Source organism: Cryptotermes secundus, unplaced genomic scaffold (assembly GCF_002891405.2).
Source record: "Cryptotermes secundus unplaced genomic scaffold, Csec_1.0 scaffold1382, whole genome shotgun sequence".
Taxonomy (NCBI): domain Eukaryota; kingdom Metazoa; phylum Arthropoda; class Insecta; order Blattodea; family Kalotermitidae; genus Cryptotermes; species Cryptotermes secundus.
The window spans coordinates 98,135-125,256 of record NW_019742987.1 but is presented as its reverse complement, the minus strand read 5'-3'; the positions used below and the strand labels follow the sequence as shown (position 1 = coordinate 125,256).

The window sequence follows — 27,122 nt, the reverse complement described above, 5'->3', positions numbered from 1 at the left end:
CTTGCAGTAGTAGTGGAACCACTAATATTCATGAAATTATATTTTTTGGTTTGTTAACCTCTTCATTGATGAGGGGGATCCATGTGGGAGAAATATCCAAACTGGGTTGGCTGATCGGATTGGATGAACATGCCATATGAGCTGATTCTTTGTATTTCCTGTATCTGCTGTTGCAACAGCAGATGCAGGAAATACAAAGAATCAGCTCCCACTGATGGAACCGGTTGTCGGTTGTTCATAGGTTGTCTCTACAGATCAAGTTTTGTCCAGTGATTGAGACTAGCTCTTTCTAAGGGGCCCAACTGAGTAGGTTAAACCTTCCCTATACACCTGAAGACGGAGACAGATCCAGTCTCCGAAACGTTGTGGTTTTTTTTGTCTTTTTTATATACCGGACGATGGGTGAAGTCCAAAATAAGCCAAAAGAAGTATAGAATGATCAAGTCGAGGAGGATGAGGTGAGCAGGTCATGTAGCACGAATGGGGGAGATGAGGAATGTGTATAGGATAGTGGTGGGAAAGCCAGAAGGAAAGAGACCACAGGGAAGACCAAGGCATAGGTGGGTGGACAGTATTAGAATGGATCTTAGATAGATAGGATAGCGACCTCCGTAGTCTAGAGGTAACGTTCCCACCTCATGACTCGTGGTACGCGGGTTCAAACCCAGCGGAGGTCGTGGAATTTTTAAGGGCGGAAAAATTCAGGGAACGAGTCCTCCAGGAGGGACTTTAAACCGTGTGTCCTGTGTCGTAGCTTTACGGCACGTAAAAGAACCTCATATCTCCAAAGGAGGTCACTGAGCCAAATTCAAGGACATTTCTCGCCCAGCAGTAGTCTCTAACGCCTCTGATAGATGGGGGAAGCATTATAGATACGGCTAAGCCAGTAGAGGGTGAACTCGCTGGCCCGGTCGGGACTGATGGTACGCACCAATATTGGTAGGGTATAGAGACTGGTAGAATATCATAGAGGGAAGCACAATGGACCAATACTGGTCTAAGTGCATGGGGAAACCCACCCTCTCCAATAACTAACTAACTAACTGACTAACTAACTAACTAGAGAGATGGGATGGGATGGTATGGATTAGATAGATCTGGCTTAGGATAGGGACCAGTGGAGGATTCTTGTGAGTACGGTGATGAACCTTTGGGTTCCATAGAATGCTGGGAAATTCTTGAGTAGCTGCAGAATTGGCGCTCCTCAAGAAGGGCTCAGCTCCATGAGTAAGTAAGTAAGTAAGTAAAGGAAAGAGGTGTCACTACTGTGGCTTGAATCATTCTGGCACAGGACTGGTTCTGCTGACACCCTTATGCCTTAATGTGAGCAAATTAGATATTAAATCTTCAGTTTCTGAAGCTTTGATAAGTATGTAGTAAATATCCAGATATTTAGTTTGTTACATAACAGATTAATTTAGAGGTTCAAGCCTAATAAATACATATAATGCATTGTACCCTGCCTGAGCCATCTTCCAGTAGGCCTAAGCTTGTTGGGTAATTGGAGTTTAGCTTTATACACACACAAGTATGAATGCACGCATATATGTTGTAAAAGTAGAAACATATAATTTATTTATTACAGGCATTAACTGATACACTACATGAAGAATACTATGTTCTGGAATTTGATGCCACATCTGGTACAAGTTTGTCAGTGCTTTGGAGGAACATACTACCTCCATCTTTAGTTATTGGTTTACTGTTGGACCCTGAAGATGGAGGCAGTACTTTCCTACAAGAACTCCTATCAGACTGCATGGTGTCACATCTCAGATGGTTGTCCTCTTCGTAGTTATCACCATGAGAATCTCAGATCCGACATGCTACTTGTGAAGATCATCTTGTCAGCCTTAAATATTAACTCTTTTGCATGCCTTTACCTTACAATGTATATACATTCATTTTATGGTAGTCATATGGTGATGATGGCTTTTTCAGAATGTGTGTGCATTCTGGCCCATGGAGCAGCAGTCCCACATGAACCCAGTCCCTTATATTAGAATCACATTGAAGCTGGAAGATAAAGCCACACACTGGTCAACTCACACCATTTCTTTTTCAGAAAATGATGCTGCAGTAAGTACAGCTATTCTGACCACAGTAGAACACTAGGAGTCAAGTAAAAACTGTACAGTCACCTCTCTTTATACAACTTAAACTTGAACTTGAAGTTTACTTCCCTTTGTGATGTGACAACATGTAGTCAGATAGTGGTGTACCAGTCTACACATTGTCACACCTCTTTGTAGTCACTGCCTTGTGAACTTCAAATCTCATACAATTCACTGATTTCCTGTCCTACTGAAATTCCTTATATGTCAGATCAAAACATAATATCTCTTATGTAATCTTTCTACACTGCTTTTGACATTTCTCGTTTCTCAGTTAATTTTAATCTATTTAATAATGTGTTTTAAACTGTAAATGTTAGACAGCAGATGGGACAACAGAATCTTTTGTCTTCCCTTCTGTTACCTAAGATGTGGATCTACACGGTGTGTCCAGGATCCGTTAGAACCCTTTTTTTTTTAATTCACCCTGCAATGCCATCTGTAGGCGAGTTATGGCGTTAAGATTCTTGAAGTTTCAGCTGCGGATGTCTATAATTTCAAGATGCACGCATCACTGCATCATGTGTTCTGACCCTGAATGTAACAGTACTGTTCTGACACTTGTCGGAAAATGGCGGTTGAACAGAGAGCCAACATCAGATTTTGTATGAAGATAAGCAAAACAGTCAGAGAAGTGTACGAACGATGAAAAGTGTGTACAGTAGTGATTGTTTGAGTCGCTCAAACATTTTTCAATGGTATGCTGTATTTCATGACAGCAGGGGGGACATTGAAGATGCTCCACGTGAAAAACATGCCAGAGTGGAACACTGCAAAGATGTAATGGTCAGCCCAAAGTGACACAGAATTTACAAAATCAGTTGTTACTGGTGATGAGACATGGTGTTTTCAATATGAGCCTCTCATAAAGCAGCAGAGTGCAGCGTGGTTGAGCCCCAAAGAAGCCGAAACCAAAGAAAGTGCACATGCAGAAGAGTCGAGTAGAGACACTGCTAATCATTTTCTTCGATTCCAAAGGAATCATTCACAAGGAATTTCTGCCAGAAGGTCAAACAGTGAATTCTGATTATTATCTCGGAGTCCTCAATCGTTTGTGGGCGAGAATTCTTCGAATTCAACCTGAATATCCAGAGCAAGTCTCCTGGTCGCTCCTCCACAACAATGCCCCACTCCATAAATCGAAGATCGTGCATGGTTTTTTGGCCAGAAAAGGTATCACAGTCCTTAATCATCCTCCGTATTTGCCAGATTTGGCTCCAGCAGATTTCTGGTTTAAAATACACAAAATTACATATAATTTTGCCTCACATTTTGTATGGGTGTGAAATTTTTCTCACATTAATCAGAAGTTTCATAATCTGCACTGCTTGCCAAATATTATTAGAATGGTCAAATCAGGGAGGATGTTATGGGCAAAGCATATAACAAATGGGAGAATTGCATACAGCATTTTGGTATGAAAACCTAAAGGTAAAGAGCTAGGTATAGATAGGAGAATAGTGTTACAACGCATCTTAAACAAATAGGATATCTGCGTGTGAACTGAATTCATCTGGCTGAGAACAGGGATCAGCGACAGGCTCGTGAGATGGCCTTGTGGACAGGCATGGTGATGCTTGCTGGGAATTTCAAAAGGTGCAGATTGCACTACTTGTGAATTTTGCATCTGAGCATGATAGCAGATGGCACTGCAAATATTCACTGTTTTGAATGTTAAGGCATATCCACATTACTCGTGCTCGTGCTCCTCTGGCTTTTACTTGTGCTCGTAAATCTTCGTCCACACTATTTCAGTTGCTTGCCAGGCTTCGGCACATGAGGATCCGTATATTTACTTGTAGTGTGTATAGGCTGTAGTCGTATTTTAATTTATTGGCTATAGTTTTTAAATTAAAAATTAAAAATTTGCTTGTCTTGTGACTTGTCATATCATCTACATTACTCATGAGCATAGCGAGTCACACGAGCATGAGTAATGTGGACGCACCTTTACAAGTAACATGTTCCTACACCACATGTCTTAATTGGGTAGATTATAATGGACTTCACATTTCAGTAGTGCACAACATGGTGGAGAATGTTAGTGTACCTTGAAATGTTAGGTAGGGATAATACACGACACTTCAGGTTTAATGCTTTCACAGTTAATGTCACCTTTCCATCCTGATTTCCCTTTGTGTTGCTAATGAGACTTCAGTTCAGGCTTGCAAGTGAAGTATTGACTGCACTGGTAATCCATAAAATAAGACTGAAACTGTTAAAATCATTTGTGAATGTTTAAGAATATGAAGAATGGTGAAGTAGACAGCTTGATTAGAACAGGACAGAAAGAATGATTTGTTTGTTTTAGAGTAAGCCAAAGGATAGAATTGTACACATCTTACAACTGAATGGATGGAAGAGTAATGAGATGCTTCCCCCTTCAACTTCTGTCATGTTGCAGTTTTGGCATGAAACTGAGCGGCTCTATGGTGGCAATGGACCGATAGTTGTAACCTGCCTGTGAGTAAACTATTGTGGTCTGGTCCTTCAAAATGCTTGGATAGTTAATTTCAGTGCAATCTTTAATCAAAGAGTCTAAATTTGTAATCTTGAAATTTGTTTCAAGGCTGACTTTCAAATGGAAGATGTCTCAAAATGATAATGCATATTGTTTGCATGTTTATGTCCTCTATAATGATTTTTCAATGAATATCTGATTTGCATGAACTCCTATATGCATTTCCCAATTTGGTAATCATACCCCCAGGGAAATCGCCTCCTGTACCCATTGGATAGGAGGCTGGGTGTGCTATAGACCTGGTTGGGACTCTGTGGTGAAGAGAAAGATATTGCCCCTGTCAGGAACACAATCCCAGCCATCAAGTTTGTATCCTATCCTTATACCAACTCCTGTTTCAATGTAGGTAAATTTAAAATCTAAATACCTGTGCCAATAGAAATCTAGTGAGCCAGCACCAGGCAGCTGTGGCACACAAATGGAACAAGCAAAGAGTAAAACTTATTAAGATAATATAACATATTTTAATGTAGGATTTTCCATCTACTGAGATTCACAATCTTGCATACCGTGTGAGATAAATAGCTGCTGTTCCTACATCATGGTTCAAATCCAGGGATGGACTGATTTTTGTGACTGTGGCTTTCATCCTATTTGCTCCAGATTAAAGCAAGGCAGGTGTGGTAAAGATTTCCTTGTACTTTATTATATAGATTACTATGCCATGAAGACATATGGGGGATTAGAGGTATAGTGCCACCATTCTTGACCTTGGCACAAGATGGCTGAGAGTGGTAAGCTTCACGCCCTGGCCGTTTTTCCCCAGGGGGGAAACAGCCTCCAATATTCATTGAATAGGATGCTGGGTGAGCCTCAGAGCCGGTCTCAATGTTATTGAGAAGGGAAAAATCTCTTGCCCCTTCTGGGAGTCGAACTCAGGCCGTCCAGCCCATTGCCTTTCACTATAACAGCTGAGATATCCCATCTCTTTGAAAGTAGAGAAAATAGCATAAAATAAGGCGCAGTCAAGCATAACCACATTTCTACAATTCATCATTCATTATCAACTACAATTAGCTGTAGCAAAGCATGCAGTGAATAACAGAATCATTAATTCATTTGGTACGTAATCTTCATGTTGAAATTAATTCCCTCAAGTAGTTGTTGTACTAGAAAGGAGGAATTAAAAGGCATTAAACAGAGCTTAAGTTTTAATACAAAAATTCACAGAGGAAATATACTCCTGGCATCAGTTTCACACCTGCATCACCAGACCTTAGCCATCACATTAAATGTGATAACTGTTTACTATTTTTGTAGGGCTGCGCCATAATTCAAGTTGTTAGTTGCTGGCTTCCCACCGTGGTGGCCCAGGTTCGAGCCCAGGTGTGGTCATGTGGGATTTTTGATGGACAAAGTGGCACTGGGGCAGGTTTTCACAAAGTACTTCAGTTTCTCCTGCCAATCTTCATTCCATCAAGTGCTTCACAATCACCATCATATATCATCTGGGGCAGGTGCAGTAGACCAGTAGTGGCTGCAGTACCAAGTGCACTCAGTCTCACTCTACTAAGAATAATAATAAAAAAAATACTATGTTCATATTGTCCTGATAAGGTGGCATCTCTATTTGATGTTTCCTCTTCAAGATTTACTCTTTCTAGTGTTCAGTTTCAAAGATCCTAAGTCGGTATTCTCAGTGCAAATTTTTTCCATTTAAGATCTCACTCAGTTTAATGTTCAGATCTACTGTTCCCCAAAGAAATCTTACATGAGGGTTTCCCTGCAGTTACTGGTTTTGTCATGCCCAAGAGCTCTCTCTGCATCTCTAAAGGTCCAAAAGAATATTAATATTTCTGCATTAACCCTTATTAATGAATGACTGAATTTTTACAGCGATGGTGCAAATGCATGTGGATATTTCTTGGCACTGGCATTTCTAGTGGAGAAAATTAAACTGGAACAAGAGTGTGATGTCTGCCATGCTGTTCGGATGGTGCGTCAGAATCGAGAGCAGTTTGTGCCAACTTTTGTGAGTACTGTTAAAAATATTCCACATAGTAAAATACAGAGAGCCTTAATCCTGTTTTTTTTTACCCGTTATCTCTGACTTTACTATAGAGATTATAACCTGTGTAAATATTCATATTGGAAGTAAATGTGGGTTATAAAATTCTTGTTTCTTCCTGTTCCAGGAGCAGTTTGAATCCCTGTATGAAGCAGCCATAACCTATCTAAACTCATTTCAAACATACGCTAACTTCAACTGACTTCAAGAAGGGAGAACCCAATTTGCAGTAAAGTAAACAAATATGCACACTTTCATATTCTGTCTGTGTAGAGAATTGATTCAGTCTTGAAGTATAAGTGCCTAAGATGCATGTGTAGAACCATTGTAACATTCAACTGAAAAATATCACCTAATCCAAAGTTCTCGAATAGTTGTGTATCATTAACTTTGTGTTTCGTTCTTCACATCTGTAGACAAGCCGTAGCTAACGCAGATTTGCAGATTTGTCTGTTGAAAAGGACCAGTAACTAGGAAGAAATTATGTTTAATGTACTTGTTTATTGGGATAATGAAACAAAGTGTATAGCATTTTGAGTGCTGATAGAGGGGGAGGAAATTTAAAAAAAAATTGCAGCCAAGTCACTTATAATGATCAGCCTTTTCATTGAAAAGCATATGTTTCTTAGAATTTCATATAAAAAAATATTCAAGCTTCAATTTTTAATTGTGTTCTTTGGTAATGGTAGACCTGTACTTTGCATACATATGTGTGAATTCAGTTCCTTAGACACATTGGTTCAGTTCAGTGATTCAGTATTGAGGGGGTGGGTTTCCCCATGCACCGCGACTGATAGTCTATTGTACATCCCCCTTTTAATTTCGACCGTCTCCATCCCCTACCGATACTGGTGCTCACTATCAGCCCCTTTCTGCCAGCAAGGTTTCTACCCTCTACTTGGCAGTGGTATCTAATAGTTAGTCCCTCCTCTGGCAGTGGTACCTAATACTTTAGTCCCTTTCTGCCAGCAAGGTTTCTACCCTCTACTTGGCAGTGGTATCTAATAATTAGTCCCTTTCTGTCAGCGAGGTCGTCCCTCCTCTGGCAGTGGTACCTGATACTTCCCCCATCTATCGGAGGCATTGGAAACTATTTGGGCGGGAAACTTTTTGGCCTAATTTAGCTCAGAGGCCTCCTAGAGGCATGAGGTTCTTTTACGTACCGTTAATCTACGACACGGGACCCACGGCTTAAAGTCCCTCCCAGAGGACTTGTTCCCTGAATTTTTCCACCCTTAAAAATTCCACAACCTCCGCCGGGTTTGAACCCGCGTACCTTGAGTCATGAGGTGGGAACGTTACCCCTAGACTACGGAGGTCGCTAGACACACTGGTTACAAATATTATGGTTTAAATATAAACCACTGGAACCTCTTAATTCATACAGATTAACAAAGTGAAGGTCATATTATCTGCTCCAGGAAGGAGAGGGCGCTGACAGTCAGTGAGCAGTATGCCCAGAAGGAACAGAAGTATAATTTTGCATTGCAACTAATTAATTTTCAGTGTAAGTTGTTTCCTTTATGCTAGAAGATGGAGTGTGTTATATTTTGACAATTTATACTATGAGTATATGTGCCAAAAATGTATCAGTTATGCCACAATTAAAACATGAGAAAATATTTTGGGGCAACTTTTATTTGAAAATATCTCTCAATTAATATATGAAGAGCAATAGTACGATATGCACACAGCATTTCCAGAATACCTCTCTTCAGATAATTTCTTACTTACAAAACTGTGCATCATCGTGGCGGCCTCAAGTCATTGCCCACCCCTTACTCAAATATACAACCTGTCTGCATGTATTCTTATAAAGGCTTGTAGAAACACCTGTTAAACATCCTCATGGTACTGGTTTCATTGATGGCATTATGTTACATGTGCCTTTGTATTGTCTATGTACCTGCATTTTTCATCCCCAAAACATGGCTGTAAGGTACGTTTCATCTTCCTTATAAGGTCTACATTGATGTCTAACTACGTCCTCATTTTAATAGTTAATACTGACACATCACCATGTTCATAAAAGTTGACTTGCAGACAGTTCTTTATCTGTCCATAATGTCTGTGAATTTGCTGTACACTTCCTCATAATGTACGACAGGCAGAGAGATACAACCCTGCATGTGCCTATAACCCAGGCTATATAGACATGTCTGTATGCCACCATAGTACAAGCTGTTAGATGAAAATCTGCATCATCATAGTGAAGGCTAGCACACATCTCTCATTGTCCCTGTAATACTAGTCTCTGCCTCTCCACCCAATATCACAAGCTGTATATCCATTGTCCTAACTCAAAAGTATTGGCAGTTCAGATGACTCTTTCATTCCTCATAATTCGACATATATCCAGACTTTTCTTGTAATACTAGCTATGAGTATATATGCACCTATTCGCTGAATACATTCGAGAACCAGCGGGGTATCAGAGGTGCATCGGAACATTTGAGAACTTGCAACCAGATACAGCATCCTTACACTCAGTGACAAGGATTCCTTCATAGCAGACGTCGAGCAGCAATAAGGAAAGTGAGGCATCACCAGTCAAACGGTTCACGATTGCAGTGACACGCAACAGACTTAATTCCACAGAAAGATATGAACCACAACAAAGTTTAAGGAATCGAAATTTCATGCTCAGTGACAGAATTATTGAGCAATTGAGATAATATAAATTAATGGAGACAGATCAGTAAATTGTTTTGTTCCACTGACTGATTTATGGGAAATAAGGATCCTTTATTTCTATACTGTTCCACTTTTTGTCTGTGTGTTAATGCACCAACAAAAACCAGAATTGTCGTAAACGTTCTATATAGTGTTCGCACTCAAAATGTGACTGTAAACCCATGGACTACGGCTAGGGCTATAAAGACGCAACGTGACACCTCTGTAGGACCTCATATAGATGCTACATAGGTATACCCTATGTACCTGTAATAGGTATAAAGCACCTGTGAGGGCCTGGAGGGGGTGCTATTATGATAGGCATAAAAAACCACACACACACACTAACAAAGGAGAGAGACCATGTGTTTGAATTAGGCCCTGCAGTATCCACAAGTCCCTACAGATGAGACATAATAGGCAGAAATGTGTGGCATTTACATTAGGCACTAAAAAAGAGTCATAAAATAAACCAATATAAACAATGTCTGTATGAGGAGTCATACAATATCATGTATGCATTCCTAGTCACCATTTGTGCTACATGCCCTGCCCATCTCGTTTTCCTTGACTTGGTCATTCTAATTATACTTGGCAAAGAGTAAAAGTTATGATGCTCCTCATTATGCAGTTTTCTTCATCCCTCTTACATCCAAATATTCTCAGCATCCTGTTCTCAAACACCCTCAGTCCATGTTCCTTCCCTAATATCGGAGACCAAGTTTCACACCCATACAGAAACACAGGCAAAATTATAGTTCTGAATATTCTAATTTTTATGTTCTTAAACAGCAAATGAAGACAAAAGCTTCTGGAATGAATGGTAGCTGAATTCAGTCTCCTCTTGATTTCTCCTGAATCAGTTTTTGATTTCTTATAGTCATTCCCAAATATCTGAAGTGCCACATTTATTGAAGGATCTCTTAGCTATCTTTATGTCATCATTTTTTCCTGCATTTTGGTGATGAGACAGCAACATGTGTTTACTTCTAGACCAACCTCCTTACTAGCATAATTTAAAGTTTCTTTGTTTTTCTTTGTGGCATCTATGTTATCCCCCAGGAGATTCACGTCAGGATAGACCTGAAACTGATGTGTCCCTTTTAATTTCAGTCCCACCTGATTTCCCTGGACATTCCTAATGGCATATTCTAAAGCAAAGTTGAAAATGAGTGGCGATAAAGCATCTCTTTGTTTTAGACCTTTATGGATAGGAAATTTATCAGACAAATGTTTACCTATAAGGACTTCATTATAAGTATCGTTTAAACACATTTTAATCAGCCTGACTAGTTTCATGGGTACTCCAAACTCTGAGAATATTTTACAATACTTCCCTCCTAACTGAATCATAAGCTTTCTTGAAGTCTATAAATAGCTGATGTACTGTCTCATCGTACTCCCATTTTTTCTCCAGTATTTGATGAATGCAAAACAGTAGTTGATCTGTTATGTCAAAACCCACACTGATGATCTCCAATAATTTAATCTATATATAGACTTAAACTTGAGAGAAGGATATTGAATAAAATTTTGTATGAAGTTGATAGCAGTGATATCACATGATAACTACTAGTGCTTTATTGCTGTTCTTGTGAATTGGTACAATAATAAGACTCCTTCCACTCATTAGGCAGTTCTTCCTTATTCCAATTGTACACATAGTCCTATGGATCTCAGACAATAATATTTCACCTCCTTGAACAGTTATTCTGGAATTTGATCACTACCTGGAGATTTATACCTTTCAAATTTGCAATAGTAATTTCAGGCTTAGTTGCTTAACATCACTGACCTTATGTATATATCAATACCTGAGAGAAGTAGTTCTTCCACCTACTCAATTTGTCTTTCCAGGAGATGTCAAATTAAATTTATGAATGTCAGGATGTGGGAACATTGTACTTTTGACATATTTTTGGATGTAGCAAAGTTTACTACTCTAACTCTATTATCATTACTAAATGCATGCAAACTCTCATTCCCAGTTGTTGGTTTCACTTCAGCAATGAAATCTCATATGGTATTAGAGAATTTATCAAACACACATTCTAATTCTTTGTAGAACCTGTCCTTCATGTCATCACTTTTATCCTCTGTTGGGGCATGAACATTCAGACCAGTATCACACAGCAACTTCTTAGTACTATGTATGACATCCTATCACTAACACACTTACTTACTTACTTACTCATGGAGATGAGCCCTTCTGGAGGAGCCGCCAATTCTGCAGATACTCAAGAATTTCCCAACATTTTATGGAACCAGAAGGTTCATCACCATGTTCACAAGAGCCCTCCACTGGTCCCTATCCTGAGCCAGATCTATCCAATCCATACCATCCTATCCTCTCTTAAGATCCATTCTAATACTGTCCACCCACCTACGTCTTGGTCTTACCTGTGGTCTCTTTCCTTCTGGCTTTCCCACCAATATCCTATGCGCATTCGTCTCTCCCATTCGTGCTACATGATCTGCCCACCTCATCTTCCTTGACTTGATCATTCTAATTATACTTGGAGAAGAGTACAAATTATGAAGCTCCTCACTATGCAGTTTTCTCCAACCTCCTGTCACTTCATCTCTCTTCGGTCCAAATATTCTCCTCAACACCCTGTTCTCAAACACCCTCAGTCTATGTTCCTCCCTTAATGTCAGAGACCAAGTTTCACACCCATACAAAACCACAGGCAAAATTATAGTTTTGTATATTCTACTTTTTATGTTTTTGGACAACAGACGAGAAGAGAAAAGGTTCTGGACTGAATGGTAGCAAGTTCAATCTCCTCTTAATTTCCTCCTGAATCAGGTTTGTTATCATTCCCAATATCTGAACTGTGCCACATTTTCAAAACATCTGTTTCCTATCTTTGTCATGATTTTGCCCTGCATTTTGGTGACAAGACAGTAACATATACTTAGTTTTCTCTGTGTTTACTTCTAGACCAACCTCCTTACTTGCATCAGTTAGTTTGTGTGTTTTTCTTTATAGTATCTACATTATCACCCAGTAGATTCACATCATATCACTAACAGACTACTCTTTTAACTGATGATTCTCTTATTCATGAAAAAAAAAACCTGTACCTAATTCATGATTCCCACTCCCCTTTCCATAGAAAAAGGTATACTTGCCTGCTGGTTTGGTGCCACCTCTGCCCCATCTGTACTCTCACTACATCTAACTTACATTTTGATAGTTCTTTTGCAACTGTCACAAGCAAACCTGCCCTATACATACATCTGACATGCTACATAGCAAATCTTGTTTCTGTTTTCTGTAGCTTCAGGTCATTTACCCAAAGAATCTGCCCAGGTCTGATGCTCTTTTTGACATTTCATAAGCTTATTTCTTATGAGTTGTTAGCCCCATTCCAAGTTCCCAAGCTGGAGGATCACTTGTCAGCTGTCTGCAACTGCTTATTCAATATATTCACAGCTACCCTCCATCAGCAACCTGAGGACATGCCTTGCTGTGGTAACAGGGGACCCGCCTAACGTGGATGAGGCCCTGTAGAAGTCATACATACCTTATATATTGCATCTATAGGAGGCTCTGAAGAAATATAATACTAAACCCTCTTCAACACATAATACTGTCTTACCACCCCATAAACTAGCTATACAGATGCCTTGTAATAATACTTTGTATGTAAGCCCCCCTCTTCCTCTTGATAATATGGACTACATGGAGCTGGAATAGCTCAGCCAATATAGTGACTAGGCTACGGGTTGAAGAACCAAGAATTCAATTTGTATCACATATCTGCAATGAAGGAAACCCCTTCACTGTGCCCTTATCTTAGGTCTTCACCCCTAAGAACATATAATGCAATGCTATGATTACTATTAACATCGATAGCTTGGTCAATTTATCACATACATTTATGATGTTATGGCAGTTACAATGATTTTCAAGTTCTCCATGGCCAACACCTACAGTAGGAATATGGGCATAAGCAGCACGGAAAACCAGCTCTTGCACACTGCCTTAGCGACATATCACTAAGCATTAAGTATATGTAGATTCTAAAGGAAACCTTCAAATGATCTAACTGAATTAAACCATTTGTGCAAAGTATCTGGCAATGTGTGTTTGTGTGGTGATCAACTTTCTCTTCACTGCAGGGAGGTGACTGTGTCTCCACACTGGACACTCACATGGTTAAATATTGCTGGGCTACCAATACCCTGCCTGTAGTTTGTGTGGCGATCAACTTTCTCTTCACCGCAGGGAGGTGACTGTGTCTCCACACTGGACACTCACATGGCTAAATATTGCTGGGCTACCAATACCCTGCCTGTACTTCATGTTATGTTGAATTGTGTATATTTTCCACTGTGTGTTGGTGAGCATCCTTGATGTGGTGACTGGGTGAGTGTCCAGTGTTTTAGAGATTTTCAGATACACTAACCAAGCCACATCTCTTATTCATAACTGAATGCCCCCTTTTATAACTTGTATTTAGGTGAACTTTCAGAACCCTCCCACCCTTAATATGATTTCAAGACACCTTAGCAATTTTGTTCATCCTCTGTACTTTAAAATAGTTTTATTTTATATAGTTCTTTTAGATTACAATATTACTTTAATTAAAACTAGTTTCTGGATCGCCAGATGATTTCTAAAATCTGTAAAAGTGTGTAGTTCTTCAAAATACATCTACTCCCTATATGAAAACATTTACAAGGAAGAATGATGTCTCAATACCACAGCCTAAAGAGTTGGACATGGGTATAGAAACATAAAAAATAACCTGTTATTCATCAAGTGTTGTCACATGTCATCTGAACAAGATGCATGGGCTAACTTGCCTGCTTACATTGAAAGTGAACAGATTATTCTGTCTCCTTCCAAACATGGATTAAAGAAAAATTTCAAGCCATTTTAGTAAAACTTTTACTTCATATATGTACATTTGTGAAAGAAATTGGATTGGCTATTTGTTAAATAATAATGAAAAATAACACACAATGTATGTATGAAACTGAGAAGAACTGTCAACCACAACGGCAAATCTTCGAGATCCAACGCACAGTGGCCAATGGCTGGTTCATGGCATTGTCAATTCCTGAATGAAAAAACGGTTCACAAATTAAAAACAATTCATATAAGGATGTTATTCTGTTGACTAATGAGCTCCATCTGGCATCATGTTACCCTCTGCACCATTAACACTAAACAGATAACAGATGTACCTTTACCAGATCTGGACAATCCAATGGCTGCTTCTTTAGAACCTGCACATAAGTTGTACTTAATTTTGAGACATTCAGTACTAGGGAAAAATTATGGCTTATATATTGTTGCATGTAGACCTGTTGCTACATAATGACCTGATAAACAATGCCTGCCACTAGGCAAGAGATTCCTAACAAGCAAGAATGGAACTACAACAATGGGAAGTGGTGTTTTCTATGTGATTCGTGCTGAGGTGTTACAGGCAGGCCAGGTCTAAAGTTTAGTCAGTTGAGCTGGAGTCAATCAGAAGAGTAGGAGGTTGGTGTGAGATGGCCACCAGCCTGGGAGTTAGTGCAGTGCAGGGAAGTTAAAGAGTTGGTTGGTGACTTTGTGAGTCAGAGAACTACAATTCATTCATTTGAACTGTTACTGTTAGAAGCTGGAAGCTGAGGCATGGGAGAGCTTGGGAACCTGGAGTAAGGGGAATGTCTGCCGTTGGAAGCCGTTACCAGGCAATGACTAGTGGAGAATACAGCAGACTGACAACACTAGTGCGTGTGTAACAATGAACAGTAAAGTGTGGTCATGAGTGATGTGTTAAAAATGTGCAACAAATCAAGTCACCAATCCAAACCCCATCCATAGTCACTCATACAAATGACAATATTCAGCCAAATGCAATATATATAATATACCACAAACAATGGGAAATTTCGAACATATTTATTTAATGAGAACTGATGCTTATTTGGAATAGAAACTGGCACTGAACCCTGATGATCATCAGTGTCATACTGTGGTTAACTACAGAACTTCACACATTTCTTGTTTTTAAATGTTGAATTTCAAGGTTAACAAATTGAATGTCTTGTTCTTTAAAAAAATTCCTCTGATCCCTTTTATGAATCAAACATATATGCACTACTCAGTCTGCCAAGGATTTTCAGCAATATAAGTTCTGAATTTTAATATGCGAAACCCGACAGGATGTTTGTCATCACTGCAGTGCATTCTGTTGTTTGATGCAGTAACAACATATAAAAGAGAACATATGTGATATAAAGAACAGCTTGTTCCTGAATGCAGATTCAAAACAGGCAAAAGAAAAATAAGTGCCCAGGAACTCACTTAATTTCTTCTTCATTTGTAAAATATAATGATCCAATAAAAATGTTAAACTATAGAGACAGAAATGGAGGAGTTAGAACAATAAATATGTTTTATTTCCCTAACACTTTGCGGACCGCACACCCTTTAAAAGGTTTTTTGCTTTTAAACATGGCGGACCGTTCGCCTGTTAACAGGTTTTTAAAACACGATAAGCTGCAACACACTATACATCTCTCTGGCACCACCCAAGGTGCACGCAATGGCGTAATAAAACTCTGGAATATTCGCTTACTTGTCAGTAAGTTGATCTCGCTGTTTTCTTAAGCCACTATAAGTGATAATGCTTTGTTGCTCTTCAAGCTGTATGTATCAGCCAGTAGTTAAGTGTTGGGGTATGGATAAGGACAAATTCTTTTCTGATGAGCCAGCTGACCTGCCTTGTGAGATGTGTAGTTATGGTGTTTGAGAGAGCAGCAGTGACAGGAGAGAGCAAAGAATTGTGGCCACAGACAGTAAAAGCGACCATAGCTCCGACAATAATGGGAGTAATAACATTGCGGGGACAGTAAAAAATTTAAAAAATCACAAAATCTAAACCCTGATTCAAACTGAAATACAAAGCATTTCTGATGAATGTGGCAAAGCCCTGGGCTACAGATCAGATGGTGGCGGCAGAACCAGAATCAGACACAGACTTAGTGCGACCGTGCCCATCCAATCCCACCCCATGCAAGCCTCATGTGGATCCCACAGGGCGACTCTCGGGTGATATGCGGAAACATACCCTCGTGAAAATTGTGAAGAGTGAACATTCCAAGGGGAAGCATCTTTCTAGGCAATGCCGTGTTTCCACAGTTCACAAAAAAATGAGCATGTCTACATTTGCAAGTTCTCTGTAATGCCACTTCACAAAGGGGAATGTTTCCAGAAATATCACACTCTCAAGCACTTTTAGGATCATTGGAAAGTGTTCTACAAAAATTTTAGTTCATAAAATTAATTAGGAAGTTTTATATTAATTTTTAAAGTGAACAGTGCACAAATTAGGATAGTAGGTTTAAAAATGACAGTCCGCAGGGTGATTTAAATATTTAAATCACCGGTCCGCGAAGTTTTAATATTATATTTTACATACTACAATCGTTTCCTAAATTTTCTTCCTTAGTATGTGGGGTTTTATACTCCAGCAAGCAAGCCTGTTAGAATTAATTGAATCTGCAGCATTAATTTTTCTTGGCTCAATAAATATAAAAAACTGAATTAAAGGTGCTTTACAGAAAATTAAATGCACGTTGCTATATGTACTATATGTTGCTATTTGCACTGGACAATTTCTGTAACTAATGTTTAGTCCTATGAAAAGATGAAAAATTAGACAGCACAAGCATTGCTGTTACAAGGGAATCCTCCGTTACCAATTCTTGAGCTGAAGCCTTCCCTCAAGTAGTGTTCCACTTCTATGGTCCCAGTACCATTTACTTTAATGCTATGTTCCTTCCTATTATTCTGCATAAAGTGATTATTTTGCTGCAGTAGGTAAACCAAAATTTAAAAGACTATAGGAATGGAAAATTCTAGTGAGAGCATAACCTTTAATGTCATTTCAGACTGGCATACTGCATTATCTAACTGCACTTTTCACCCTTTTGCAAGTTAATTTTACACACGAGTCAAAATAATGGCCCAAGAGAGACAAAACTATTGCATAAAACTGAAAACACTAAACTGAAAATACATCTAAAGCTGACAGCGATTTTCTTTTTTGCTTCTGTATTGTGGCATTGCTATTACAGTCACAAGACAGACTGTAATCCTACACTACAACTAATGCTGATTCTAAAGGGTTCTGACAATGGTGTATAAAGGGGCCCAAACACCTACGAGTCTGGCTCGGCGAGCTTGATTTGGGAGCCGGGCTTGATTAATTTCACCACAAACGCACGAGCTGACTCCCAACTTTGCAACCCACATACATGGACAAGTTTGGCTCATTGGAACCCGAGCCAAGTTGGACTCGCGAACCAAACTCGTATGTGTATGGGTCCCTTAACACCCAACTGGGTAGGTGTCTCCTCTTCACCTGATGATGTAAAGTTTCCAAAACGCTGTTTTTTCTAGTTATTAGAATACTGGACGATGGGAAAAGTCTGAAAAACCCAGTAATTATGAGGACCAATAACGTTATTTAAGCAGAACGATATGTTCTGTAATTCACTGTTAGCACTTCTGATCCACACTGAAGAGTTCAATGCTCAGCCCTGAACAATTTATGCTTACAGACCCATACAAGAAAATCATAACATTTCTGAACTTACCATAATAGCATTGACAATGTCATTCTGGTTGTTTTTAAGCGCCTTGATGGCCTTCCCACGGCTTACATTTGCCTGTGACATTACAAGATCCACATCCTTCTCCTCAACACCAGTTTCATCAACATCCTCCTCCTCTGATTCTTCCTGAATTGGTGCAACAACCTACAGCAAGAAACAGAATGACACACTGTTTCTTACTCTGTGCAAAATGTTCATTCTTTCTCCTGGCACAAGGACATAAGGGTAAAGGGGCTAGCAATTCCTTCATAAGAAACAGCAGTTCAGCAGGCCTATGAACTCCCCACTGCTTAAGAAACCCAAAGGTTCACTGCTGTGTTCACTGGGCCACACACCATGCCAGAAGAATCCAACACACAATGATTTTCTGTATGATTTTCATATTATCCTCCCATCTATTCCTGTCAGCCTAACTGTCTCGCATCCCTCCATGTTTTCCAACTAAAATCTCTATACATTTCTTACACACAAGAACACAGGAAGGGACTGTCTAAGCACTAAGCCAGACAGTGGCTCCCCTCAATTTACCAACCAGAAGCATTGGCTCGATCTACTGCCATACCCTCCCACTCAACACCATCCATTTTCAGGACTCAGTCACATATTACTGTGTTTACTTACAACAGGTTTATCAATAGTTTTGGTAATGATACCTAAAAACCATTTACACCCTTTGGAACTTTGTGTGTCAGGTTGGGTATTATGAATAGGAAAACATAAACTCGCAATTCTACCACTACAAAATAATGAACAACATATCCTCATAATTCTTTCTTACCGTTGTGCTGCCTCCTGCCTCAGCTGCTGGTGAAACTTCTGGGGCCTTGAATTTCTCTGCTGCTGCCACCTGAGCTTGTTGATTCAAGTCTTCAATCTGGAAACACAAACAGCGCACATAATTCAGACCAGAATGCCTATATCTACCATTCTGCTTTATCCAGCCAAGCTGTTTCAAGCAGTAAAACTTCTGACTTGTACTTGGAAGGTTCTTGGTTCAAATCTTGGCCAGGACCCACTGACAGCATGGGCTTCCTCAGTCCTTAGACAGTATCATAAATTAGGCCACGACCGCTTCATTACCCATCCTTTCCGATAATTATCCACCACAATCTGATCATTCAGTGCTATACTGTGTGTCGTATCAACAGTACCATTAAACCAAAACCGTAAGGATCCAGGATAGCCCAGTTGGGGCAGACACTAGGCTATGGGCTGGACAAGTGGGTTCCAGTTTCCAGCAGGGGCCGAGATTCTTACTTCACAACCACATTTCCAAATTGACTCTAGGACCCACCCAGCTGCCTATTCCATTGGTACTGGGGAAAAAGTAACCAGAGGGTGNGCCCAACAGCAGTCACTAATACCTCCGGTAGATGGGGGAAGCATTATAGATACTTCTCAGCCAGTAGAGCCGGTCTCGCTGGCTGGGCGGGACTGATGGAAAGCACCAATACCGGTAGGATATAGAGACTGGTAGAAATCATAGAGGGAAGCAAAATGGACCACTACAGGTCTAAGTGTATGGGGAAACCCACCCTCTCTAATAACTAACTAACTAACCAGAGGGTGAAACCAACTATTCAGCAACATAGAGTGCCAAGGTTAAGAAGGTGCAGACCTACAGCTCCGGACCCCCCCATACATCTTCATGGCATGGTGCCCAAATAAGCGCAGGGCAGTTTTACTTTTACATTACACAAAATAAATTTCTGTCACATGGACAAAATACAGTTTTCAAAGCAGCCTCACAGGTTACTGGCTCAATCACCACTTAGTCCGTGCTTTCAAGCAAATGCAAAATGTTCTGCCCACACAGGGCCATCACCTGGTCTTCTAATTTCTCCATGCCCATGTGAGTTGTAACATATTGTCACGTGACAAATGAATTTGCGTGGGTCTCGGATCAGTGAATCTTTATTGGACATTCACTCTTACACACCGTACAATTGTTATCACCTTAATTGTATTCTGCGGCGGCTACCTTCCAACTGCATTGTATGAAGGCTTGGTTCCAACTGTGCTCTATGAAGGCTAGATCTCAACTGTCATCCTGTAGCTCTGTTGCACTCGACTTACGTAGGTGTTCTGCGGATCGGATATGAAACACCATTCGCCAAGGTTCGATCTCATGTGTTCAGCAATCTGTTGCTTCGGGAACACTTTTTATACACTGGTAACGTGTTTCATCTCACCCGTTGGTATTCAACGGCTTTCTGTTGTTCATCTCCGGGAGAACACGTTCGTTGTTTCGGCATTGTCTATGCAACAGCCCACTGTTATTGTGTTGCCATGGAAGTATCTACTCCAAACACGTTAGAATATTTTAAAAGTATTCTTTATATAGAAAAAAGGGGGCAATCGGTAGCATAGTTGGTTGAGGCACTATCCCACAAGCTGGAAGGTTGCGGCTTCAAGTCCTGATGACGTGGATTTCTTTTCATCAATTGACCTAATTCTTCCAGCTGCACTATGGACCCGGGGTCAACTCAGCCTCTAACAGAAATGAGTACCAGGAATCTTCCTGGCGGCTCAAGTGTGGCTGGTGTATAAGCATGACAACCTCACTGCCATCTGTGAGCTGACTGTCTAGAGAAAATGTAGGAGCCTCAATGTCTCACAAACCTACAGGCCTACGCGGCCTGTTACAGGGATAGCTGTGACTTTATACAGATAAAATGAACTGCAATTACACTGCTTATATGAGCTTTCTCTTTTGTAACATCTAACAACAGCATTATAAATAAAATATGAACAGTGTAGTGTTAAATAATCTATGCTCCAAACCTGCGTGAACAACTCAGATATTAAAGAGACCTTAGTGCATGAAGATTCTCATGGCTACTATCACTGATGACAATCACACAAAAATTCATCCAGGGGTTTGAACAACACATAGTTCATGCAAAGTCCCTAGTTACTTCAGTGCAAATTGCAATACAATAAAGAACAGATTTTAAGGGAAGAGAAAGTACATCAGCTAACACTGTGCAGCACAGACACTAACCTTGGCTTCTCCAAACACTATGTACGTGTCTGACGCTGGGTTCTTGTATACATCTGGTTTGTTAATAACAAACAGTATATTTTTTGACTTGCGAATGGTGACCCTACTCACACCCTGCACCTGCAAAAAATAAACACAAACTTTGTGACAATATAAAATCACCCAGAAGCATTAGTAAAACAGGAACCAAGGTTCTCACGGCAGTGGGTATGATGGGCAGTCTTCCTAGTTGTAATATCATACAGTTTGGAGAAAGCCCAATGTTTCAGAGCAACACATGCCTCTGTCTTCAGGTTCAATGATTAAGTAAAACAGGACCCATGCTGAGTTCAGCTTTCTAGCTTGATTTATTCTGACCCTGAAGATGAAGGTGAAATATTCCTTTAAACAGTGGCCTTCCTCCAAACAACATGGTATTTACAACCAAGAAGAACATACTCTTAGAATTAATAATGGTTCTTCAAAACTTCCACTCTCAGATACTGTTTTAAAAAGTACACATGGGTACAGGGAAAACACAACAGAAGGAAGGAAGCCATTCTACAGACATACTGTACATGCACTTCCCAAATACATTTTCCATTCTCTCCAATATATGGTCTTTATTATTATTATTTTAATGCAATTGGGTACTCGCCTGGTGGCACTAAATCTTACACTGATATAGACAAGGAAAAACTATAACATAAAGGGAACAACAACATAAAACAAAGTATATACAATAAGCATGTTACACACAGTGCAAATCCAAACATATGAAGTCATAAAAGGCACGTGCTTGTGTTCGTTTCACTGCACTCGAACAAGGACACTTCACATTACTTCACCCTTTTCCTCATTACTTCACTTCACTTGATCTCTGAACTAAAAACCCTCTCAACTAGTATCTTGTGGAGATAAAGAAATGTTCATACATAGAAAACAAATCTCAGAGGCTTGGTGTCATAACACAGTGGATAATTTTGTAATTATAACACTGGCCATCTGTTCCATTACTGCATATGTAAAGGATGTCCATGTTCCACCTCCAGAACATTACCTTAACTCAATTCCACTATACTGTGACTATACTGGCACCCCGTTTACCCTAGGCTGTAGCACACTACGCGGCACACTGAATATCAAGACACTGTGAACACTCACACTGCTGCCACAATTATGTACATATTTGTATATTATGTATATTGTGTATATATAACACACAACAAATTTCTAAAATTTTTCTCTTATCTCCATCATTCCAAATTGAAAGGGGGTAAAAAAAAAGGAAGGCTTTCCCTGTAACAGACCGTGGAGGCCCATAGGGTTGTGAGACATTGAGTCTCCCACATTTTCTCTGGACAATCGCTTCAGATGGAGGTGATGCCATCCTTACACACTGGCTGCCCTTTAGCCCCCAGGAAGATTCCTGGTACTCATTTCTGTTAGAGGCTGAGCTAAACCTAGGGCCATAGTGTGGCTGGATGGATTAGGCGAACTGAAAAAAATTCAATAACCTCATCAGGAATCAAACCTGTGACCTTCCGGCTTATAGCATAGTACCTCAACCAACCATGCCACCGCGTGCTGAAATCTGAAAAGGGTCACTTTATATTTTGCCAAATCTTAAAATGTATAGAATTTTCAGCTCTATCTTTTTAATAAAGGGCCCTGGATGTTCTCTTATCCCCTGAAAACAAAACTGCAAAAGTAGAAGCCCATCAAGTACTGAAGTCATGATCAGTACCAGGAACTGCCATGCTGTAATTATGAATACTGCATGGGGACAAGTTCCACACTCACACATTAAAACAATGTAGACAGTGGCTTGCAATATTATCAGTTAAGATAGTACTGGATGCACACAACAAAGAAAACACTGCCCTGCTCTCAAAAACTGCTTCCAGGCTTCAATTTTCAACTACCATTTTTGAAATGCTGGCACAAAAATGGCTTCAATAGGAAAGTAGCAAGATATTTTAAAACTTGAAAATGTTGGTGCTCTAGGGACGTGTAAGATTATATTATTTAACACTATCACACTTCTTTCACATACAGAAACTAACTTTTCACTCTTATTCACTGTCCTTGATGAATACAAAAATATAACATCCTGATTCTATAAAGATTCATAGAATTGAAAGTTTCATTCACAGAATTAATTATAATTCTGTGGAAAAACGAATTTTTCATATTTCCTCATAGTAATGCCTATCAATGATGATCCAAATTGTGATAAATGGAAAGTAAAAAGAAATTCATCTCTTAGATGCAAGACGTATTTTTTTATTGCTAGTGGGGTGGGACTAAGTCCCTTGTACTGCGGCCACTTCTGGCCCATTGTACCAGCCCCAGATGATAGGTGAGGATGATTGTGGTGCAACTGGTGGAATGAAGATTGGCATGGGAAACCTGCCCCAGCGCCACTTCGTCTACCACAAATCCCACTTAAACAGACCCGGGATCGAACTCGGGGCTGCCACGGTGGGAAGCCAGTGACTAACCGCTTGAGCTATGGCGCAGCCCCTGTTGCAAGTAAAGAAGCAGCTATTCTTTTGGTTAAAAACAGGGTGACATTTCTTGCATGGTTGGGCAGAAACAGGCACATCTTGTGACTACTGCTGGCAATCAATATAAAATATAAGATGTCTTGTAAAAGAGCCGGGATAGTGTACTCAGTATAGCAACTGGCTATGGGCTGAATGACTGAGGGGTTGGAGTTCGAGTAGAGTAGGGTCAAGAATTTTCTCTTCTCCAAATCGTCCAGACCGGCTGTGTCCATCCAACCTATCCAATGGGTACCAGGGGCTCTTTCCCTAGGGGTAAAGCGGCCGGGGCGTGAAGCTGACCACTCACATCAAACTAGTGTCAAGGTCAGGAAAATATGAATCTATATATCTACTCCACCATGTGTCTTCATGGCACAGTACTTAATTAGTTAAGCACAGGGACAATTTTACCATAAGATGTCTTATGCTGCAAATCTCACATAATACTGGGTGTTCCTAAAAGAATGGTGGGGTTTCAGATACATATACATTTCATATTTCTTGCCGTGTACAATCATAACGTGTCAATCGGAAGCTTAACTGTCCAAATTTTATGTGCATCCATTGAAGTGCCTGTGTGTGCGCACCTTTCGTTACCCAGCACACATCAATGCGATAGTCGAATTCCTGTCACACTCGCTGCAGCATTTCAGGTGTGATGGTCTCCACAGCATGACTGATTGTTTCGGAGATCCTGGGATGATTGGGGCAATGGGGGTACATAAACCATATCCTTCATGTATCCCCACAAGAAGAAATCTGGGTACAGGGGTGGCCACCAGAGAAGGGGGGCATCTTCACCTGCAGCATGTCCAATCCATCGTTTGCCTGTCAGAAATGGAACTAGGAAAGAGAGCGATATACAAAATGAAAATTTGAGAGCCACGTTATGAATCCGTATACGTTTTGCTTTTCATCACCAAAAACTGACAGATATATATGGCAATGAAATCCCACAATTCTTTTAGGAATACCCTGTAGATTCCATTTAGCTTCTAATATTGAACAAAATTATACTGTAGAGCAAAATGATGGCATATAAATTAATATAGCAAAATCCGTCACTAACTTATTAATAATTTAAAACAAAGACTGAAATAAGGTAGGGAGGAACACAGACGGAGGGTGTTTGAGAACAGGGTGCTGAGGAGAATATTTGAACTGAAGAGAGATGAAGTCATGGGAGGGTGGAGAAAACTGTGTAATGAGGAGCTTCATAAATTGTACTCTTCTCCAAGTATATGTGAATGATTAAGTGAAAGAGGATGAGATGGGCAGGGCATTTAGCATGAATTGGGGAGAGGAGGAATACATATAGGATATTGGTGGGAAAGCCAGAAGGAAAGAGACCCCTAGGAAGAAAAAAGACGCAGGTTGGTGGACAACATTAAAATGGATCTTATATAGGATGGGATGGTATGGATTGGATTGATCTGGCTCAGGATTTGGACCAGTGGAGGGCTTCTGTGAACATGGTAATTAACCTTCAATTCCATAAAATGCTGCAAAGTTCTTGAGTACATGCAAAATTGGTGGCTTCCCAAGAACGGCTCAGCTCCTTGGAGTTTAGTGAAATAGGGTAATATAAATTAACATAACCAAACCTAACTACTCACAACATTCACACATCATGAACAAACAAGTGTCCAAATATAAAGGTAAAGTTGTCCCTGTGTTTAACTTATTAAACACTACACCATTAAGGCATATGAGGGAGTGGATGTATAGAACCACATTTTCTTGACCTCAGCAACAGGAGTGGTCAGCATCAAGTCCCGGTTGCTTTAACCCTGGGGAAAGAGCCCCTGGTACCCATTGGACAGGAGGTTGGGTGGACCCCAGAGTTGGTCTGTATGATGTGGAGAATAGAAAATTCTTGACCCTAGCGGACCTCAAACTCTGAACCCTTGGTCATCCAGCCAGTACCCAGTCACTATACTGACTGAGCTATTCCGGTTCCTAGTGTCCAAATATTTCCAATTAACTTTGACAGTAACTTACACAGACAGCAGCTATTGGTAAGTAGCATAACTGCAATGAAACATCATGTGAACATAAAAGCATTAGATTTAAATTACATGTTATTGTTTCTGGTATATATAAAAGAGTAACATACCGGTTTGAGTCCCAATTTTGACATAATCTTTCGGGCTTTCTTCTCACCACGGCTCTGCTTAGCTTTGCTGACCATATCTATGGGCAGCCCAGTTGCAGAAGCTCCTGGAAATACGCCAGCAGTCTGGCCAGTTCCGGGCTCCTCAAGCTCTGGTATCGTGTCATCCGAATCTGATTCAGTGCCTGATCCTGAGGCATCTCCTCTAGGCTCAGTCATTGATGCTGTGGCTTTGTCCAATTCAGTCAATTCCGGCATTGTCAGAACTTGCTACAGGTCAAACCAAAAATGTGGTTGAAAATATGGGTACACATTTGATGCACACTGAACACTGTGGAGGGGTCGACACCCTCCAAAAGGGAAAAAGAGACTTCAAGCAGAGGAGGAACCGGTAATGTAGAAGTGCCGGCCTCCCCAGTGTAAACTTCCAAGTCAAAGTCACATTGCGACTCACGGCCAGTCAGTAAGTCTTAGTGTCGAGCCCCATCTGGGGCTCATGACCAGATATTTATTACTGTTTGACATTTACGGTATTGTTTTTGAGGGGCGCCCTCTCTGCCGAGAGGACGGGTCTGTCTTTTATATGTGCTGCTGGCCCTTGCCAGCACAGTCTTTCTCGGGTCCGAGTCCCTTGAGACTCACGACCATATTTTACTGTCTCAAGATTTGAGATTTCCCTTTTCGTCGCCTCCTACAACTCACAGGGTCACGGTGGAGGTATTTGACCCCGCCTCCACACAGGTGTGTAAACTTCCACTCAATGAATCTTATTATAACCTAGAGTCAGGCATACATAAACCATGTCACTGTCCGTATTGTTGTAGGCTATGCCTAGCAACCACTGTTTACTCGCCGTTGCTAAGCAATGATACTTGCATTGGCACATTTGCTTGAATGTGGGCAGTTCTCACATTTATCCTGCACAATTAAACTCCAAATCCATTGTTCTCAATCAAATTTCTGCACAAATGAATCTTGGAGTATAATTTACAGTGAAATTATAATAAACAGTTATACTATACGAAATACACCATTACACCAAGAAAAAATATCAGAAGAATTACACATGTTAAGTTTTATGCTAACTGGAATTTTTAAAATGAAAAGTACATTTTATAATTTATATTTTAACAATTAAAATTATGGGGCATGTAGTAGCGTAGTGGTTGAGGCACTATGCTACAAGCCGGAAGGTGGCGGAATCAAGTCCCGATGAGGTCACTGGATTTTTTCAATTGACCTAATGCTTCCAACCGCACTTTGAAAAAGTTATGTATAATAGACTACTTGAACACTTAAATTCTAACAACATATTACTCAAAGAGCAATTTGGATTTAGGAAAGACCTAACAACAGAAAAAGCAACCTATGAACTAACTAACGATATTTTAAGTGCTCTCAATGACAGATTAATTGTGGGAGGGATTTTCTGTGATCTAGCAAAAGCTTTCGATTGTGTTAATCATGATATCTTACTATCGAAATTAAATTTCTATGGAATAACTGGCAAAGCTAATGAATGGATCAAATCATACC

At 40.1% G+C, this 27,122-nt stretch overlaps 2 protein-coding genes across 7 annotated transcripts in view; one reads left to right on the top strand and one right to left on the bottom strand.

Annotated features, from left to right (window-relative positions):
• LOC111873666 (receptor-type tyrosine-protein phosphatase epsilon) overlaps positions 1-14,096 on the top strand; it is an 86,106-nt gene extending 72,010 nt beyond the window's left edge. For 3 of the 5 annotated variants that reach the window (XM_023868579.2, XM_023868578.2, XM_023868583.1), the window contains 4 exons: positions 1,942-2,079; positions 4,426-4,577; positions 6,472-6,607; positions 6,771-7,462. In XM_023868579.2, the coding sequence (XP_023724347.1) occupies positions 1,942-2,079; positions 4,426-4,577; positions 6,472-6,607; positions 6,771-6,845 (501 nt within the window). In that variant the 3' untranslated portion in view covers positions 6,846-7,462. Of the gene's footprint in view, positions 1-1,941; positions 2,080-4,425; positions 4,578-6,471; positions 6,608-6,770; positions 7,463-13,444 lie in introns of those variants that run through there. The other 2 variants (XM_023868580.2, XM_023868581.2) reach the window with 2 other exon arrangements.
• A 104-nt stretch (positions 14,097-14,200) lies between these two features.
• LOC111873668 (nascent polypeptide-associated complex subunit alpha) overlaps positions 14,201-27,122 on the bottom strand; it is a 15,659-nt gene continuing 2,737 nt past the window's right edge. For both annotated transcript variants that reach the window (XM_023868585.1, XM_023868584.2), the window contains exons 2-6: positions 25,590-25,856; positions 20,946-21,065; positions 18,720-18,815; positions 17,924-18,085; positions 14,201-14,388 (exon numbers count right to left, since the gene is read on the bottom strand). In XM_023868585.1, the coding sequence (XP_023724353.1) occupies positions 14,371-14,388; positions 17,924-18,085; positions 18,720-18,815; positions 20,946-21,065; positions 25,590-25,844 (651 nt within the window). In that variant the 5' untranslated portion in view covers positions 25,845-25,856 and the 3' untranslated portion in view covers positions 14,201-14,370. The remainder of the gene's footprint in view (positions 14,389-17,923; positions 18,086-18,719; positions 18,816-20,945; positions 21,066-25,589; positions 25,857-27,122) is intronic.